This window comes from Vulpes vulpes, chromosome 3 (assembly GCF_048418805.1).
Source record: "Vulpes vulpes isolate BD-2025 chromosome 3, VulVul3, whole genome shotgun sequence".
Classification (NCBI taxonomy): Eukaryota; Metazoa; Chordata; class Mammalia; order Carnivora; family Canidae; genus Vulpes; species Vulpes vulpes.
In genome coordinates this window covers 127,165,610-127,183,520 of record NC_132782.1, presented here as the reverse complement: position 1 = coordinate 127,183,520, position 17,911 = coordinate 127,165,610, and the positions used below count along the sequence as shown (strand labels likewise).

Here is a 17,911-nt window from a genome sequence, read left to right as displayed (position 1 = left end):
TTAAGATGGTAATTTGAGGGGTGGGGGATAAACTATAAATGATTCAAATTTGTACATTATTTTACCTAACTTCTAGAATTTCTCCAATGCCACACTTTCTTTTTAAGTAAGGTCAACTAGAAGCTTGAGTCAGTTTCCATAACATTAAACATGTCTACAATGTCACACAAAGGCTTAAAAATAGAGTTCACTACTTTTTAAGTGCATCACAGACCTTTCTTTATGCCAACAACTGTTTCTTCAAAGGCTCACTTTTTTTTTTCTAATTGTTCAAGATTTTAACCTATTTTTTTGTGCTTTATAAATTTTAAGTAGAACCTTAACAAATTGAAAATTTCTAGTTAGCTACTTCTTGGTTAACTTTCTTACCCATCTTTATTCATTAGTGAGTCTGCTTTTTCTTTTGCACATTTGTGAAAGTTCATTTGATCATCCAGCCTATTTTCTAATATGGCTTCATTATGGCTTTTGATTTTCTAATTCAGTTTTAAAATGCTTCATATTATCTCAATATTACCATGAATCATGCTACTTATTTTTTCCCTGCTGGTTTGGTGGTAAAGCATGAACAAAGCACAGCCTAAATTCTGAGTTCTAATCCTAGGTCTGCTAAGGAATTGGGGATGCTTTAGGAAGTCATTTAATCTCCTTTGTCTCCAACTGCTCAAGTATAAACTGTACATAATAGGACTTATCTCAAAACCATGTCATGTGGGAATTACCAGCTTAATTAAAAGATTGTACATTGCTATTATATACAATATTGCTCTTTTCTTAGTCTTAGTTATTTGAAATATTTCATTCAGACCTCTTTATTTTGCTGAAATACAGCAATTAATAGTAAATCAGTTCAACAATATTTTGGATTAGATAAACTGTAGGTGGCATTCATATACATATTTACATTATATGTATTTCTTAAAATGTAAGTGGAAGTTTACCATTAGCTATTATAGTAGACAATAATAACTAACATTTATTGATTATTTACAACATCCTAGTTTACCAGGCTCTTTATAGTGGGATCATTATTCCCATTTTACAAATGATAAAATAAAGGTTACAAAGAGTTCAAGTGACTTGCTTAATATATCACATTTTATAAATGAGAGTAGGGTCTTGAAACCAAGCATTCTGAGTCCAGATCCTGCTCTCTCTTACTATTATAACTTATTAGAAATCACTAATTCCAAGGCTGGAATTAGTATAGTGTGTTAAGAAGATATAACATTTGACATCCTTAAAGCTTCTAAACTTGAAGTAAAACTAAAACCTTGTAAAACTACCTATCCACTTTATAGGCTTTCTAGTGACTAATTAATCAAGATTTCCCCAGTATTACATACATATACAAACATCGACCCACCAAACACATCTGAAGAGGCCTTTGATTATCTCAAAACTGAGATAATCCGGCTCAAGGTGACATGAAGAGACAGAGAACATTCCTTTGGCCTCTGCTTGAATATTCTTGTCACAGGATGTATATCACCTTAAAAGGCAGTTAATTCCATTTCCAAGCAACTATATGCATTCGAAAAGCCTTAATTGCTGAATTAGCATGAAATGTTAAATTAACTGAAACTGGGCATGCATTCTGACTCCTGTTAGTCACAGCTTTTTAGTTTACTCACTTAGCCCAGAGTTTTTTCTACACCTCACCTAAATTATTACACAATAAAGTAATCTAGTGAAGGCCATGACATAGAAAATCTGCTGTTTCTAATTTCATACATTATCTACTTATCATCCATTTATTTATATGAAGAAGAATGTCTATGTCAATGGCCAGAACTCTGGAGGCAGATTTCATGGGTTTGAATCCCACTTTTACTATACACTACCTGTGTGGTCTTGGTCATATTATCTATCTTTTGCTTCAGTGTCCTTATCTCCACGAAGTGGAACACCATGGAAGTGACTCATAGGTTGCTTTTGTAAGATATAAACCAGTTTAATAAAAGTGAATGACTTAGTACAGTGCCTGGACTGTAGTAAATATTATGTGAGTATAAGCAATTACTGTGTACTGGTTCCTCTGTCCATCCATCCATCCATCCATCCATCCATCCATCCATCCATCATCCAGCCATCAAATTAGAATCTCCAACCTGCTTAAACAAATTAGGGAAAAGCATAGGTAGGTACACCTAGATTTTCGGGAAGCCTGAAGCTTAAACAAATCAGGGAAACCTCTTTAAGGAAAAAAAATTAAAATTACAAATACAAAATTAGGTACAGCGGCTTGGCAGTAACTTGGGCAAGTAAGAGACCTGAAGTTTATGTTTCATCAGTTTTAGTGGTAAACTGGCTTCCAAGGTCAGGAGCTTAGAAGGAGTAAGACAGAGGGTTTAACCTCCTAGTCAGCAGACTCAAGAATCAAGAAAGAACATTCTGTGAGTAAGAGAGGATATTCCAAGCCAAGCAAACAGCAAAGGCTCTCAGTTAGGAGTATGTCAGAGGAGTAAAAGAAGGCCAGTGGGTGCTGGAATGTGGACAACAGACTGAGGATGGCACCGAGGAGGCAGGTGGGGGCCAGACTGTATAGTACTTATGGACCACATTTAGGATTTTGCAGCTTAAGAAAGAGAGTGGAGGGCACCTGGGTGGCTCAGTGGTTGAGCGTCTGCCTTTGGCTCAGATTCTAATCCTGAGGTCCTGGGATTGAGTCCCACATAGGGTTCCCCACAGAGAGCCTGCTTCTCCCTCTGCCTATCTCTCTGCCTCTTTCTCTGTGTCTCTCATGAATAAGTGAATAAAATCTTAAAAGAGAGAGAGAGAGAGAGAGAAAGAGAGTGGGAAGATTTCAGATTGATTGAGGGCAAGAAGATGAGTGGAGCTCTCTCAGATAAACTTGGATTAGGGTGGCAGTGATGCATATTGAGCTCCACTCAATTTATATGCTGCTTCAAATCCGATGGCCCTCCTTGCCACTCAAGCTTTTGCCACTAGCTGAAAAAGGTACCTCAGCCCCTGTTGCTGTCCTCACAGCTCCTGTCATTGCCAGCTCTCACAGCTTCCTCAGCATGAAAGCTGTGCTTTGCCACCGCCCCCATTGAACCTGTCAAAGTGGCAGCTTTGGAATGCCAGGGCCCAGCCAGGCTTAGCCAGTTCTGGGTTTAGATCTCACAACATCTCACAAGAAACATCAAACAAGAAATAAGAAACATTTCACAACAAGGTGTGGCATTTGACTCCTTAGCGGTGCCCCTAAAGGGGCAGGATACGGCAACCTATAAGTGCAGAGGAAAGTGAAGCCCTGGGGTGTGAAATCTGACAGCGAGAGAAAGTAGACAGAAAGGAACCCATGGGTACATCTTTCACCCTTCTGCTCCTCTAAGTTTTTGTGAGGCAGGATGATTTCACATGGCACTCTCTGTCCCGCAAGACTGAGCACTCAGCTCCATTTCCTTGGGAAGTGGGAGCCAGTTCTGTAATGCACCACAGAGGCTCTGCTTTCCCTTCTTCCTATCTCATTTCCCTTTTCTCCCCTCTCTTTACCACTCTAGGGTAAGCATCTTCACATTAACTTTGACACAGCCTCTGTTTTCTAAGCTAATACACATTAAGAAACAAATGGATTCAAGATCTATTAAAATGAGTTCAAGACCAACTTAAGACCTAACATTGTGAGCTTTCAGTATGATTCACTTTGGTGTCTTTCTGAACAATCTGACCGGTCTCTTTCTGTACAGTTGAGGCTATGTCTCATTCATCTTTGTGTTGGCTGGTAAGAGATGGTGCACACAGTAGGTGCTTCACAGATCTTCCTTTGCATGGCATTGGAATACGTTATCCACGATCCAGAAAAGTAGGAAAGGCTGTGATCAGATACCGAAAAATTGAGCAGACCGTAACAATGCTACTGATTTGATACCAAGCTGTGAAAAGTTTTCCAGAGGCTGCTTCTTTTTTCTGATATTCAAAAAACAACAAAGTCAAACCAGATTGAATAATGCATAAAAGACAACATTAAAAGTGGTCATTCTTGGGTTACAGTGAAATGGAAGGCTTAGTTCAGTATGGTTTTATTTCTAGGAGAAAACAAAACTTTCTAAAAAATATGCACATGATAAAAAAGATATGCTGGATATACATTACTTTAAAAAATAGCATTCAGTTGAACTTACCAAATTTTAAGAATGTGCCTAGGTTCTATTTTTTTTTCTAATGACCCACATGATCTTAAATGTTTATTTAGAATATTAAAATACAATGGTAGCCTCTGGTGAAACAAACAAGTAATAATAATTCTTCTTTGTGCAAATTTTCATTCTGACACAGAGTTTCTTGGTCTTTACTTTTTCATGTTCTGGTATGGATCTGGATCCGTCCTGCTGTTACACATGTGTTATTTCTGTTTTCAGATGTAATAGTAAAGCGCTCATAACAGATTTCCTCAGTTCCCTATTGCGTAATTCAAAAATTAATCTACTATAAGGAGAAGAACTTCATGAATTTAAAATATATTCATCATCACACTAAGTCATTTGCTGAACTTAAAACTGGTGCTAGAACAGCTGGTGTGATATCTCTCATTTCTTACCGCCCATTATCACCACCCCCAAAGAAATGCACATTGTAAGTGGTACAGTAACTTTGGCTTGAACACTTTTTGTTTTTGTTGGTTTGTTTTAACGTGGGCTCTTCCATTGTAAAAAAAAAAAAAATCTGTTTTAATCTGTTTTGAAGCATGCATTTGTTAAGACAAAACCAACTAGTGACGCTGCAAAGTGTTATTGGGTATTTACCACAGGAGCTATGATGAATCATCCTGCCTAATATTACCCTCCAGTGGGATGTGGAGGCCTGGGGATAACTCTTTCATGTGACATGCCTGGGATAGTCCATATTTTAAGATTATAGGGGAGATTATTTTTTTTTAATTGACACCATCTATAGATGGACCTTCTTGATATGTAGATTGCTTTCCTGTATAGAGAGATACTACAGACTGGTTTGACTCAAAGGAAAGCATAACTTTTTCTTTCTAATTTTTTTCCCTTTTTTTCTCCTCCTTTCTTCTGTTTTTGTTGCTCTTTTTCTTTTTTGCTATGCGTACTCAGAAAATTATACTAAATAAAACTGCAATTAAATAAATACATATAGAATGTGAGAAATGTGAAAAATACCTTTAAATTGGTTAGTATGTTACTAATTAAGGTTTTTATTTTTTTTTATTTTTTAAAGATTTTATTTATTCATGAGAGACACACAGACACACACACACACACACACACACACACACACACACAGGCAGAGGGAGAAGCAGACTCCTTACAGGGAGCTCGATGTGGGACTTGATCCCCAGACCTCAGGATCACACCTTAGTCAAAGGCAGACGCTCAACTGCTGAGCCACACAGGCGTCCCACTAATTAAGGTTTTTAGAAGTGAAATTTGCTTACTTAAAAGTTGATGGCACTGAGGGGGGCACTTGACGGGATGAGCACTGGGTGTTATTCTGTATGTTGGCAAATTGAACACCAATAAAAAATTTATTATTAAAAAAAAGGGAAAACAAAGTTGATGCTCTTTGCTGAAGAAAATATTTATTTTAAAGTATTTTATTCCTTAGAAAGGCAGAGGAGCAAGTAGCATGATAAAGCCATTCATCATAGTCAGTTTAAAATTGGCAAAGTTCATGCCAAGCACAGGTTCTGTGGAAGATTTCATGGTCAATTAGGTAAATACATGTATAAAGTGGCCCCAGCACCAAAGATCATGAAGCCAATTACTGATCATGTTTAATTTCATCCCCTTAAGTCCCAGAAGTAATTTTTCCCCTCACAGTTTTAAGATATCCAAATAAAATGTTTAATTTTTGAATGCCATGGAAGGCTTTATAATATTTTGTAATGTAGAATCATTAGTATATAAGTATTGTTAGATTTAGTCTTCTACGTTTCTGAGACGTTTTCAAGAAACCTCAGCTAAAGCTGTCTAGAATATTTTTCATGACAGCATGATGGACATAAGTATACAATTTTAAGTATGTATTTTTCTATTTGAAATACAAATTTGAGGCACATGTTTAGTTGTTTGCATTTGCGCAAGATTCAATTTATATTATAGAAAACCTGCTGACTAGTGTTCCATTCAGGAGCTTTCTGTCCTACCATTTTATGCATGTCTGTATTCACACTAGAATAGTATTAAATGAACCTTTTATATTTTAAATATTCAAGAGTTTTATATTCAAAATTTCTTCTCGCTGTCAAACTAGTTTGCCTAAAGGCAAGGTAAGATCCTGTTACACTCTCAAAGGTAGAATTAAATTTTATCATGGCATCCATCATAATATACAGTTTGCTTAATATGCAAATAAAGAGTATATGGATTCAAAGAATAAAGGATTTTTAGGTACTGTGTGAAATCCAAGGGACCACTTTTATAGAATAGATTCCTTTTAAATTTACATTTCCATCATTTTAATGAAAACACAGGGTAAACAAATTATAATAGAAATGTTTTAAGTTACCATTTTCCATTCAATTTTACTTCTACTAGGCTATTCTTCATGGCAGCTCTTTATTTAAAACTAATAAAAATGGAAGAGAAGAAATAAAATAAATATATATGAAAGAAATCATTACCTCAGCCATTTTGGAGAGCTCCATCCAGTCATTTTTGCTATAACTGCACATGATGCTAGCAATCACAATCTTCAAAAAGAAAAAAGGAAAAAAAAAATGTCAGTTCAAATAATTGTACACAAGGTGTTTTGTACACAAGAGTATATTAATATTTACACATATATGTTTATAATGGTAAACCATATCATAAAAGTTAGTTTTTGATCTGTTGAAAGACAAATTATTTAAAATTAGCAATGTGTTATGGTAAGGCAGCGAATTCAGGGCTTCAGATTTATATTAGAGACTTTCTCATTTACCACCTTTTGAGTTCTTTTTTTTTTTTTAATATTTTATTTTATTTTATTTGACAGAGAAAGCGAGCACAAGCTGGGGGAGCAGCAGGCAGCAGAGAGAGAAGGAGAACCAGGGCTCCCTTCTGAGCAGGGAGCCTGGTGTGGGGCTTGACATGGGGCTGGATGTGAGGTTTAATCCCGGGACCCTGGAATCCTGACCTGAGCTGAAGGCAGACACTTAACTGACTGAGCCACCCAGGCGCCCCTACTACCCTTGAATTCTTATGTAAGTTACTTAACTTTTCTGATCCTCAGCATTCTCCTTCTTCAAATGGAAATAATGATACTGACTTTGCCAACCTCAGAAAGTGATAGTGGGTATTACATAAATTTGTGGATGTGAAAGGGTTGCCTAAATTATACAATGACATAGAAATGCTCATTAATATAATTACTGGTATAGCTAAAAGTTCCAGGATATGGAAAAGAAATAAATTAGTGTCTTCTTCAATCATATCTTATTACAGCACAGATAATAACACCTTACATATTCATAGTGCATTATAGTTTTAAACTTTGTTAAATGTTGATTATTTAACAATAGTCTTACAGTAAGCCTAAAATAGAGGCTGTATAGAGTAGTAGTTACTACCACCTGCTCTGAAGCCGGAATGTCCAGATTAGAACTCTGACTCTATCACGTACTGTGTGGTCCCCAGCAAGTTATTTAGTTTTTCATTGATTAAATATGGATAATAGTATTACCTACTCAGAAAAGTAACAATGGAAATTGCTAAAACTTACATAGCTCTTACGATGTGCTAGGTACTATTTTAATGGTTTTTACTTCACTCAACCATTCACATTATTCTCCCCATTTTAGAGATGAAGGTGCCGAGGCACTGAGATTTATTTATTTATTTATTTATTTATTTATTCATGAGAGACACACAGATGAAGGCAGAGACATAGGCACAGGGAGAAGCAGGCTCCCTGCAGTGAGCCTGATGAGGGACTCGATCCCAGGACCCCAGGATCATGACCTAAGCTGAAGGAAGACACTCAACCACTGAGCCACCCAGGTGCCTGAGGCATTGAGATTTACAAGGCATCTAGCTAATAAGACACAGAGCCAGGACTCAGACCCAGGCAGTTTGACTGGAAATCTGTGCTTCTAAACACTAGATTTTGCTTTCCCAAAATAAGTATTCAATACATGTCAGTAAAATTTTAAGTTATTAACATTTAAAGACTGAGATTGAGACACAAAGAGTTGGTGCCAAGCCTAAAGTCACAGATTCTAGTGGGAGAGTACACTAAAAGTCACTGTACTCTTACCACATGCAGCTTTTTTATATATGTCTAGAAAACAAAACAAAAGGTACATTGTAAAAGTCAGATGAATGCTTTCAACATGAGAGGAACATAAAATAACTTGTGATCCTATTGGACAGAGTTCTAAAAACCATGAAGACAACAAGCCTGTCTGTAACATTAATTTTTTTTTCTCCTGATAGACTACAATCTCCATGGGAGCTGGGACTACTCTGTATCATTCCTCATTTTATCTATAATAACCAGCACAGTGTTGGGCACACAATAAGACTGAGTGAATACAAGAATGAGGTCACCAAAGGTTTAGGGAGTGAGTTGCTTTATCAGCTCATCCTTTTAAAATTAAGCAGAAAAGAATATCATGAGTCAGAGAAGGGAAAATATAAACAACTGATGAAAACTATTGACAAATAACCACTATGAGTCAGAATGGGAGTGAACAGGGCTAATGTGAGTGTTGGTCTTGGTGATGCAAAATAGGGTCAGATGTTAAAACACACAGGACTTGTGTACTAGAAGGAGCAATTGAGAAAGAGGAATCAAAAGATCTGAGAGTCTGAATCTGAGTGACTGAGAAAAATCTCAGAACACTAGCAAGATAAGGAGTTTTTAATTTTTATTTTATTTTTTTTAAAGATTTTATTTATTTATTCATGAGAGACACACACACACAGAGAGAGAGGGGTAGAGACACAGGCAGAGGGAGAAGCAGGCTCCATGCAGGGAGCCTGACATGGGACTCGAGCCCAGGTCTCCAGGATCACGCCCTGGACTAAAGGCGGCGCTAAACCACTGAGCCACTGGGGCTGCCCGATAAGGAGTTTAAGACATTGACTTAGCATCTCTTCCACTGAACATTCAACCAATATTTTGTGTACTATGTACCAGTGACTGTTCTAACTCAGAAGAGATAAAAAGAAAAATAGAAAAAGTCCGTCTTCCTGAAGCTTACATTTTAGGGAGAGAAAACAATTATAAGTTAAAAAAAAAAAAGAGTATTAGGACTATTCGCAGGTCAAAACTATTGTTAGGAAGGCATAATAGAGGACAGCAAGATGTTGAATCACAAGGATGCATAGTGACATATCAGATGATGGTCAGTAAAGGGTTATGAGTTGAGACGTGAAACATAAGAAGGCACCTTACACTGAAAGACGAGATGAGGAATTGGGTGACAACTGGCATTCTAAACAGATAAAGTACATGTGCAAAGACACTGAGGTGGGAATGAGCATGGTATATTTAAGTAAAATTGAAGGCCATGTGGATGGAGTTTCATGATAGGCAAGAAACATATAAGAGAAAAGGAGAAAAGCAGGCAGTAGCCATATCTCTGAGAGCTGAGCCCTGTGGGAGTTTGGGCTTTTTATTATAGGTGCAGTTGAGGCCAGGGAAAGATTTAAAGGAGGGTGACAAAATAATATAATCTACATTTGTAAAGCATGATTTTCACTAATTTAGAAGGAATGGGGTGAAGGTGTTTTAGGATGAAAGCAGAGTCCAGTTAGGCTGAAATAATGTGCCATGTGTAATTATCCATGGAGATGTGGAGAAGTGGACAGTTCTGAGCTGGAACCAGTAAACTAGTCAGCAGTTAGACTCAGGAGATGAGGGAAAAGGAGAGATTAAGAATGCTTAGATTATTGGCTTTAACTACTGAGTGGACTGTAGACACTTTACTGAGATGGAACAAGGTTTAGTAAAATAACTAGTGGAGGAGTATTAAGAGGCTCAATCTTAATATATTACACATAAAATCTCATTAGTGAGGACATAGATTGTATCCCTGTATACATGAATCTAGAATTCACTAAAGAGGGAGGGATGAACATATATTGGACATATAATGGCATTTAAAGCTATCTGGTTAGGTGATTTCAAAGAGAAAAGAATAAAATAAAGAAAAAGAAAGGACCTGGGATACCCCCTGAGAATGTGATGTCACAAATGGCAAGAGAAGGAAGTGTTCCAAAAAGTAAAGAGCAACCCATGCTAGTGAGTACTTCTGAGAGTTTGTGTAAGAGAACAGAGAATTATTCATGTGATCTGGCAACACAGAAACTATTGGTAACCTTTACAAGAAGGAAAAAGTAGGGGATCCCTGGGTGGCTCAGCGGTTTAGCGCCTGCCTTTGGCCCAGGGCACGATCATGGAGTCCGGGATCGAGTCCCACATCAGGCTCCTGGCATGGAGCCTGCTTCTCCCTCTGCCTGTGTCTCTGCCTCTCTCTCTCTCTCTCTCTCTCTTTTTCTATGTCTATCATGAATAAATAAATAAATCTTAAAAAAAAAAAAGAAGGATTTCAGTGAAGCAGGGGAGACAGCAGTCACACTGGAGTAGTCTGAGTGAACAGAATATGAAGAAGTGGAGAGAAGTGATACACACATCTCATGATTTTGGTGAGCTAGTTAAAAGATAAATAAGGCAGCAGATAAAGTTATGGGAGGTCTAGCAAGAGAGAGGTGTTTTTTTTTTTTTTTAAGATTTTATTTATTTATTTGGCAGAGAGAGAGAGAGACAGAGTACAAGCAGGGGAAGTACCAGACATAGGTAGGGAGAGGGAGAAGTAAACTTCCGCTTCCATCCCGGGACCCTGAGGTCATGACCTGAGCCAAAGGCAGACACTTAACTGACTGAATCACCCAGGGGCCCCGATATATATATATATCTATATATATATAAATATATATAGATATATATAGATATATATATATATAGATATATATATATTTTAATGAGCCATATTTGAGTAAGTTTTATGCTTGTGGAAATGATCTGGAAAAGATGAAGAACTTGTTGAGAAGGGAAGAGGTGATGATGAATCCCTTGCATTAGCAGAGGAAGTAACTTTTTTTTAAGATTTTATTTATCTATTCATGACAGACACAGAGAGAGAGGCAGAGACATAGGCAGAGGGAGAAGCAGGCCTGTGGGGAGCCTGATGTGGACTCTATCCCGGGACCCCGGAATCACGACCTGAGCCAAAGGCAGATGCTCAACCACTGAGCCACCCAGGTGCCCGAGAGGAAATAAATTTTGATAGGAGTGGAGGAGGTACTGTTTCCAGTTTAATGGAGTGGAAGAAAAGGGTAGAGAGAGAAAAAATAAGTATGGATGCACTTGACTTTATAGATTTGGTGTGGAAAAGGTGAAATTATCTTTCCTCGTGTTTATATTTTCTTAAGTAGTAGATGAGGTCTCCCAACAGGAAAGAAAGTGGGGGACAGAGGTTTAGAAATATGGGGGAGAGTTGAGAGTACTGAAACAGTCATCCAAGAAAATGGGAACGCAAGTTTACTAAGAGCTATGGTAAGAATCTTATTTATTTTATTTATTCAGAATTGATAATGTTTTTGGAAGGGGACATTAATTAGTAAAAGCAAAAGGATAATATGATATAGAATACTGGAACACACATCAGAACCTTGTCAGAACACAGATCTGTTTTATACAATGTTTTATAATTGAGACTCATCAAGACTAGTTAAATGGTGCTTTGGCCATTTAAATGTGATGTGTTCCATGAAAGGGCATTTTTATATCTAATTCTGCTTTACACAGAATATTTTTAAGTTGCACTTTTACATAGCTTGACTTCCATTTTGATTCATGACTAACGAATATAGATTTAAAATGTATACTCTTTGTGTAAGCATCTAATTACTATGAGATATTAATGTTCTAAAGCATATAAAATGCCAACTAGCATAATTTATTAATCAAATTTTGCATGTTGTTTCTCCTAGAAAAATTCCTCAAGAGTTAAAAAAAAGAGGACACTTATTCTGAAAAAAAAAAACAACAAAGCAAAACAAAAAACAGTATTACATGATTTCTATTGTTATCCTTCCTAACTTTTAAAGAATCACATTTTAGGATTAAATTATTTTTGAATTACTCTGAATGAAAAAATAAAATGATTTTATTAAGTATTTTTTCCCAAACCAAAAAATAGAATAAAGTTGCATATCAGAAATTAAAGTGAAGAACATAAAACTTCTAATTTGGTTACAAGCTGACTCCTCAAATTCCCATTTACTTAAAGTGTATGCTTAAAACACCTATGTTGGCAACACTGTTTTGGTATTCTGTAAGTATACTATGAACTACATTGGAAATTCAGTCAACAATTCAGCTTCAAGACAACTTAAATTTTTTAGTAGGGAAAAACTGCGAAATGACAAAGGTGAACAACTGTAAATTACAAGTAGCTGAGTTAGGTTTTGTCAAACAATTTAACAATATTATCCCTTAACACTACTGGGATTATACCCAGGAAGAAAAATAGCATGGGGCATATGATTTTCAAAGACATTTAAACTAAGAAAACGTTTATTAAATATTAATTAACTGTACAATATTCAAATTTTAACTGTTCTTTATACTGTAGTACAAATAGAGCAAGTGAGATTGGTACAATTTTCCTGAAATGTACACATTGAGAAGAGGACACTAAAACTGAAATTCATAAGTTCTTTAAATTTAAATGGATATTGCTTATTTAATGTTTGCAGATGGGAATAATATTCTTAAAGTTGTCTTTTTATACTATTTAAAAATTCATCATTTTCTTTGTTTATTTTGGGACTAACAAATGTGTTATTTATACAACTATTCCTAACATAGAAAAGTATGCACGTAGTTTCCATAGAAAATCAGATGTTGGGGATCCCTGTGTGGCTCAGCGGTTTAGCGCCTGCCTTTGGCCAAGGGCGTGATCCTGGAGTCCCAGGATCGAGTCCTGCATCGGACTCCCGGCATGAAGCCTGCTTCTCCCTCCGCCTGTGTCTCTGCCTCTCTCTCTCTCTCTATGTCTATCAAGAATAAACGAATAAATAAATCTTTAAAAAAAAGAAAATCAGATGTTTTCTATTAGAATAGGAAAAACAAAACACTGGACTATTCAGGAACTACAGTAATGGCTGCCTTTTCCTCTTCTTTTGATTACTTCTGTATATATTTTATCTAGTTATTGTCCCTATTGTGTCTAGGAACTCATCTCCCCAAGGTCACCAGTGATACTTTTAGATACTTTTTAGCCCAAATCGTTACAGGAAATCTCTTCAGTACTGAGACAGTGAACCCCTCCAGCTTGCTGAAACTCTCCTCCATATGAGCTTTGAAGATACCACCTTGCCTTACTTTTATTTCTGTTGTTCCTTTCCCAGGCTCTTCTACCTCTGGCTACCTTTTACATGTTGATGTCCCCAGGGTCTACTCATGGTCCTCTTTTAGTATCTTCATACACACTCTTAGACATCACATTTACAATGATTTCAGATAATATCTGTATGTAGAAAATTTATAAAGTATACACCTTGAACTTATATCTTTCTCTTAAGTTCAAGAACAGCATATCCAACTACCTTCTAACCCCCAGATTCAATTTACTAACATCAAACTTACACTTCTCAGTGTAATTTGCTAATTTCTTCATGTTACATATATTCCACACTTTCATCCCAAATTAGAAAACTAGATTTCCGTTCTTTGTCATTGCCTACACCAAGTCAAGCCCACTGGTTCTCAAACTTAGCTAAGGATTGAAGTTCCTTGGACTTTAATAATAATAATAATAATAATAATAATAATAATAATAATAATTTTTATGAATAATAGTAATTCTAACATAATTTGTATTTAGTTAGGCCCAAGCATCAGGGTTTTTCAAACATCTCCAGGTAATTCTGATGCACAGGCAAGTTTGAGAAGTACTTCTCTACTTTACTTCCCAATGATCTCTTCTAAGTATTCCTGATTTTCATCATGACTGTCTTAGTTAAGATCTTCACCATTGCTTCCCTGGATCACTGAAGTAGCTTCCTTATTAATCTCCCTATCTCTCTCTTCAGCCTATGCCATCTGGTAGATCCTTCTAAAGAAATAAACCTGATCACATCACATTTGTTTTTCAACTCCAACTTCGGGATAAAATCCAGTGCTTTCATAAGCTATACAAGACCACAATGCTACTTTTACTCCAACCACATTGAATTACTGTTCTTTCTTAATGTAACATGTATTCTGCATTCTCCTGACCATATGTCTATTCCCTTTGTCTGAATGAATAAGGAATGGTCCCTGTGCTCTAGGAGCATATGGTATAATAAAGCAGACATATGTAAATTGATACAAAAATAATTATAGTGTATGAACCAGGATATAATGAGAGCAGAAAGGAAGGGTGATTATTTATACCTGTGTAAATCAGGGAAGATAGCCTAGAAAAGTAACTCTTCCTAGATTCTGAAATCATCCATGGGTGTTTACTGGAAACTGATTAGAAATAAAAGAGGCAAGAGTACTCCAGGTGGAGTGAGCAATAGAAGCAAAGACACGGGATGCTGTGTTTAAGTAATATACCCTAAAAAATGTCAAGTTGTTCAATTTATCATTGGAGGATATGAATGGATAAACTTCAACGGCAACAGAACTGGATGCATAGGTAGGAAATAGGTTTATCCAGGCAAGGGTCTAAACCAATGGTCTCTAACCAGGTAGGTATTTGGATCTGAACTTTAGATTATTCTAGCTTCTCATTTGGACATTACCTTCTCTATGAGGCCTTCCATGTGTACCCTTCCCCCCTGAGTATGTCAGGCATCCCTCTTCTGAGGGGTCCCACAGCATCTTTTGATCCCATCTGAGATCCCACAGCATCTTTTGCCTTTCTCTGTTATAACATTGATCATATTGCATTAAATTGTTGTTTATGTGTTTTTCAAAAGATGACTGAAGTTTTTGGGGACAGGGCTTTTTTTTCTTCTCTATATCTTTAGCATCTTATATTATACCTTGTACATAATTGGGATTCAATAAATACTTGCTTTAAGTAAATACTGGAATACGTAGCTGAGAAATGGAATTCTAAGTAATGCACATTTTTATTACCAATCCCAAAGTCTAAATGTAAGTAAATTTCAGCCTTCTAGAGAAAGAATGAGAAGGACAGGTAGGTAGTATAGGTAAGAGATTAGGAAACCTTTTACAACTTATAAAGTATATTTTATATAGAAGAATAATAATCCATTATGTATGTTTATACATTTAAACTTAGTGCATATTTTCACATACACGACCTCATTTACTCCACACAGTAATTTTGAATTTAGAAAACTTTATACCGAGAATAATGAGCACAGATCATTTATTTTACCAGGGTCATGTTAATCAATAGCAGAAGCAAGGATTAAGTTCAGGTCTTTTGCCTCCAAGTTCCTCTCTACTACATTAAGACTATACTGTATTGATTTCCTATCCTTTCAATTTACATTAGAGATTCCAGTTGATTTTGCATCCTCACCCCTCTTGTGGTGGAGTATTTGAAAAAAAAAAAAAGTGTTCCTCTACCTGTATTCATGTTCCTTTGCAATGTCACTGTGTAGTTAACCCATCAAGCGGAAGGATTTCTTTACTCACCCCTGGAATCTGGACTGACTTTATGACTTGTTTTAACCAACAGAACATGGCAAAACTGAGGTTGTGCAAGTGCCAAACCAAGCATTGAAGAGGATTTGTCCTCTTCTGCTTACTATGCTGAAAGCCTGCCTAGCCACGTGATGAAGCTATCACAGCCTGCTGGAGCATCAGAGCACATGGAACAGGGATAGGCCCTCTAGCAGAGGCCACCTAAGACTGGCCAGCCCCTAGCCCACCTGGAAGGTAACTACAGATAAAGGGACATGAGCTGAGACAAGAACCATCCAGCTTAGTCCTGCCCAAACTGCTAACACACAGAATTCTGAACTAAATTAATAGTTGTTCTAATCTACCAAATTTGAGGTGAAGCACATGCTGTGTCCTTGCATGTACCACGCACGGTGTTAAGCATTCCACATGCATATCTCTAAACCTGAGAACAACAGGACTATATAGAAATTATCAGCCCCATTTTACAGTTAGGAAACAAACAAACAAACCCTTATTTCAAGAGGTTAAATAACTGTTCATGGTTGTTCAGCTAATCTGAGTAAATTCAAATCTTGAATTGTTTGGCTATAATATTTTTTCTCTGAATCATTCTTCTGTGTTCCTTAATCATACATTTACAGAAAACCTTGTGGGTTTGTTTTTACACATGGGTTTCATTCAATGCATGACAGTTTTATTACTTTCATTCTCAGGGGCTAACTTTTTTTTTTTTTTTTAATGTTCTTGGCCAATGCACGATTTCAATGTAACTCAATAAATACCATCTAAGCTTGACAGGCAGATGGAACTACCTATGAAATCATTAACTCAGAGGAAAGACCAAGTGAGCAAGATCTAATGAGTGATTCACTGTTTCCTAAGCACCTAAATATGTTAAGGAATGAAGATAGGGTAGTGCAGCCCTTTATAACCTGGCCCCAAATCCACTGCTGTCCCATTTCTTGACACAGCAAATTGATCCCCCTTGTCTGTACTGCCCACCAGATGTCCTTTTAGACTTCCATTCTTTGCCCCATGCTGGTTGTTCTTCTTAAGAGTACCATCCTATTCCTCTGATGGTATATCTCCTATCGTTCTTCAAGGCCTAGCTCAGAGCCAATTTCTATCATACCACCTTCAATGATCTCAGACATAGAATCACTATACTTATCAGGTATTTGAGTAACGTGTACCTATTTCTATTCCAGTTCCTGTCACAGTGCATCACAGATGTGTGTTTATTTACACCAGTGTCTTCTTTTATACCATTCAGAGGAAGAACATGTTAATTTTTATTCGTGTTTGCTTTTTTATTATTTGGTTCAGCATTGCATAGCATCTAATGTACTTTGTAATAAATATTTATAAAAGGAAGGATGACATCTTGTTATTTTATTATTAATTTTTTAAAATTTTCTGGTTCATCCCTATGAAGATTATCATATTTGCTGCAATCATGGAAAATAAACACATATATGAAACTGCCATTACTACCATATATTTTTATATTTTTAAGCCATTTACTGTTTTCATAGCATGACTTTGGCACTGAATTTAATCTAAGATGATTAACTGGATTCAGGTTTTTCTATCATTGTTGACCCTTCACTGAGGTTGCAGTAAGTCAACTGAAACCATGAGATTTGAATTCACTGTACACAAAGAAAAGCGTGTTTCCTACATAAAACTGTGTATGAGATTTGATTTTGCTTTTACTTAAAAGGTCATGAAACATTGCCTGTTTTAATGTGGTTCATTCATGAATACAGCCTTTCAAAGGCACATAAAAGGGTTGATTTCAAAGGTGTTATGAAGCATCTATATTCCAATTTTAAACTTCTTCTTTTATTTAGAAGCTATAACAAATATGCATTTAATGAACTGCTTTTATAAATTAATAAGGCTAATAATTAATACAGTGCTAAAATGTAATATAGGAATTAAAAAAAATAGGTTAAAAAGAAAGCAATGAAGACTCTCAAGATAATTACATAGAATGATGCACCGCATTAAATAGTTTGGGCACTTCTTCCAATACCATACATGTAGCACATGGGTGTTGTAAAGATTATTGAAACATTTTCTGTAAAGACTTTAAATTCCCAAATGAAATTTTTATGTAAATACTGTTATTGTAATTATTTTATGAGATGTAGCTCTTTTGCTCTCATTAACTATGATTGCATGTTTAATGCACATTCAATTACATAATTCTGTTGTGTGAGTTAGTGGTATTGTGTCTTAAGTACTGGATGGTAAGCTTCTGGAGGACATAGGGTTGTGTCTTCTATCTCAG

The 17,911-nt window shown here is 36.2% G+C and overlaps 1 protein-coding gene across 4 annotated transcripts in view; it reads right to left on the bottom strand.

Moving 5' to 3' along the window:
• DPYD (dihydropyrimidine dehydrogenase) overlaps positions 1-17,911 on the bottom strand; it is a 793,145-nt gene that overhangs the window by 261,350 nt on the left and 513,884 nt on the right. For all 4 annotated transcript variants that reach the window (XM_072754539.1, XM_072754541.1, XM_072754540.1 and 1 more), the window contains one exon: positions 6,596-6,664. In XM_072754539.1, coding sequence (XP_072610640.1) covers positions 6,596-6,664 — 69 coding nt within the window. The remainder of the gene's footprint in view (positions 1-6,595; positions 6,665-17,911) is intronic.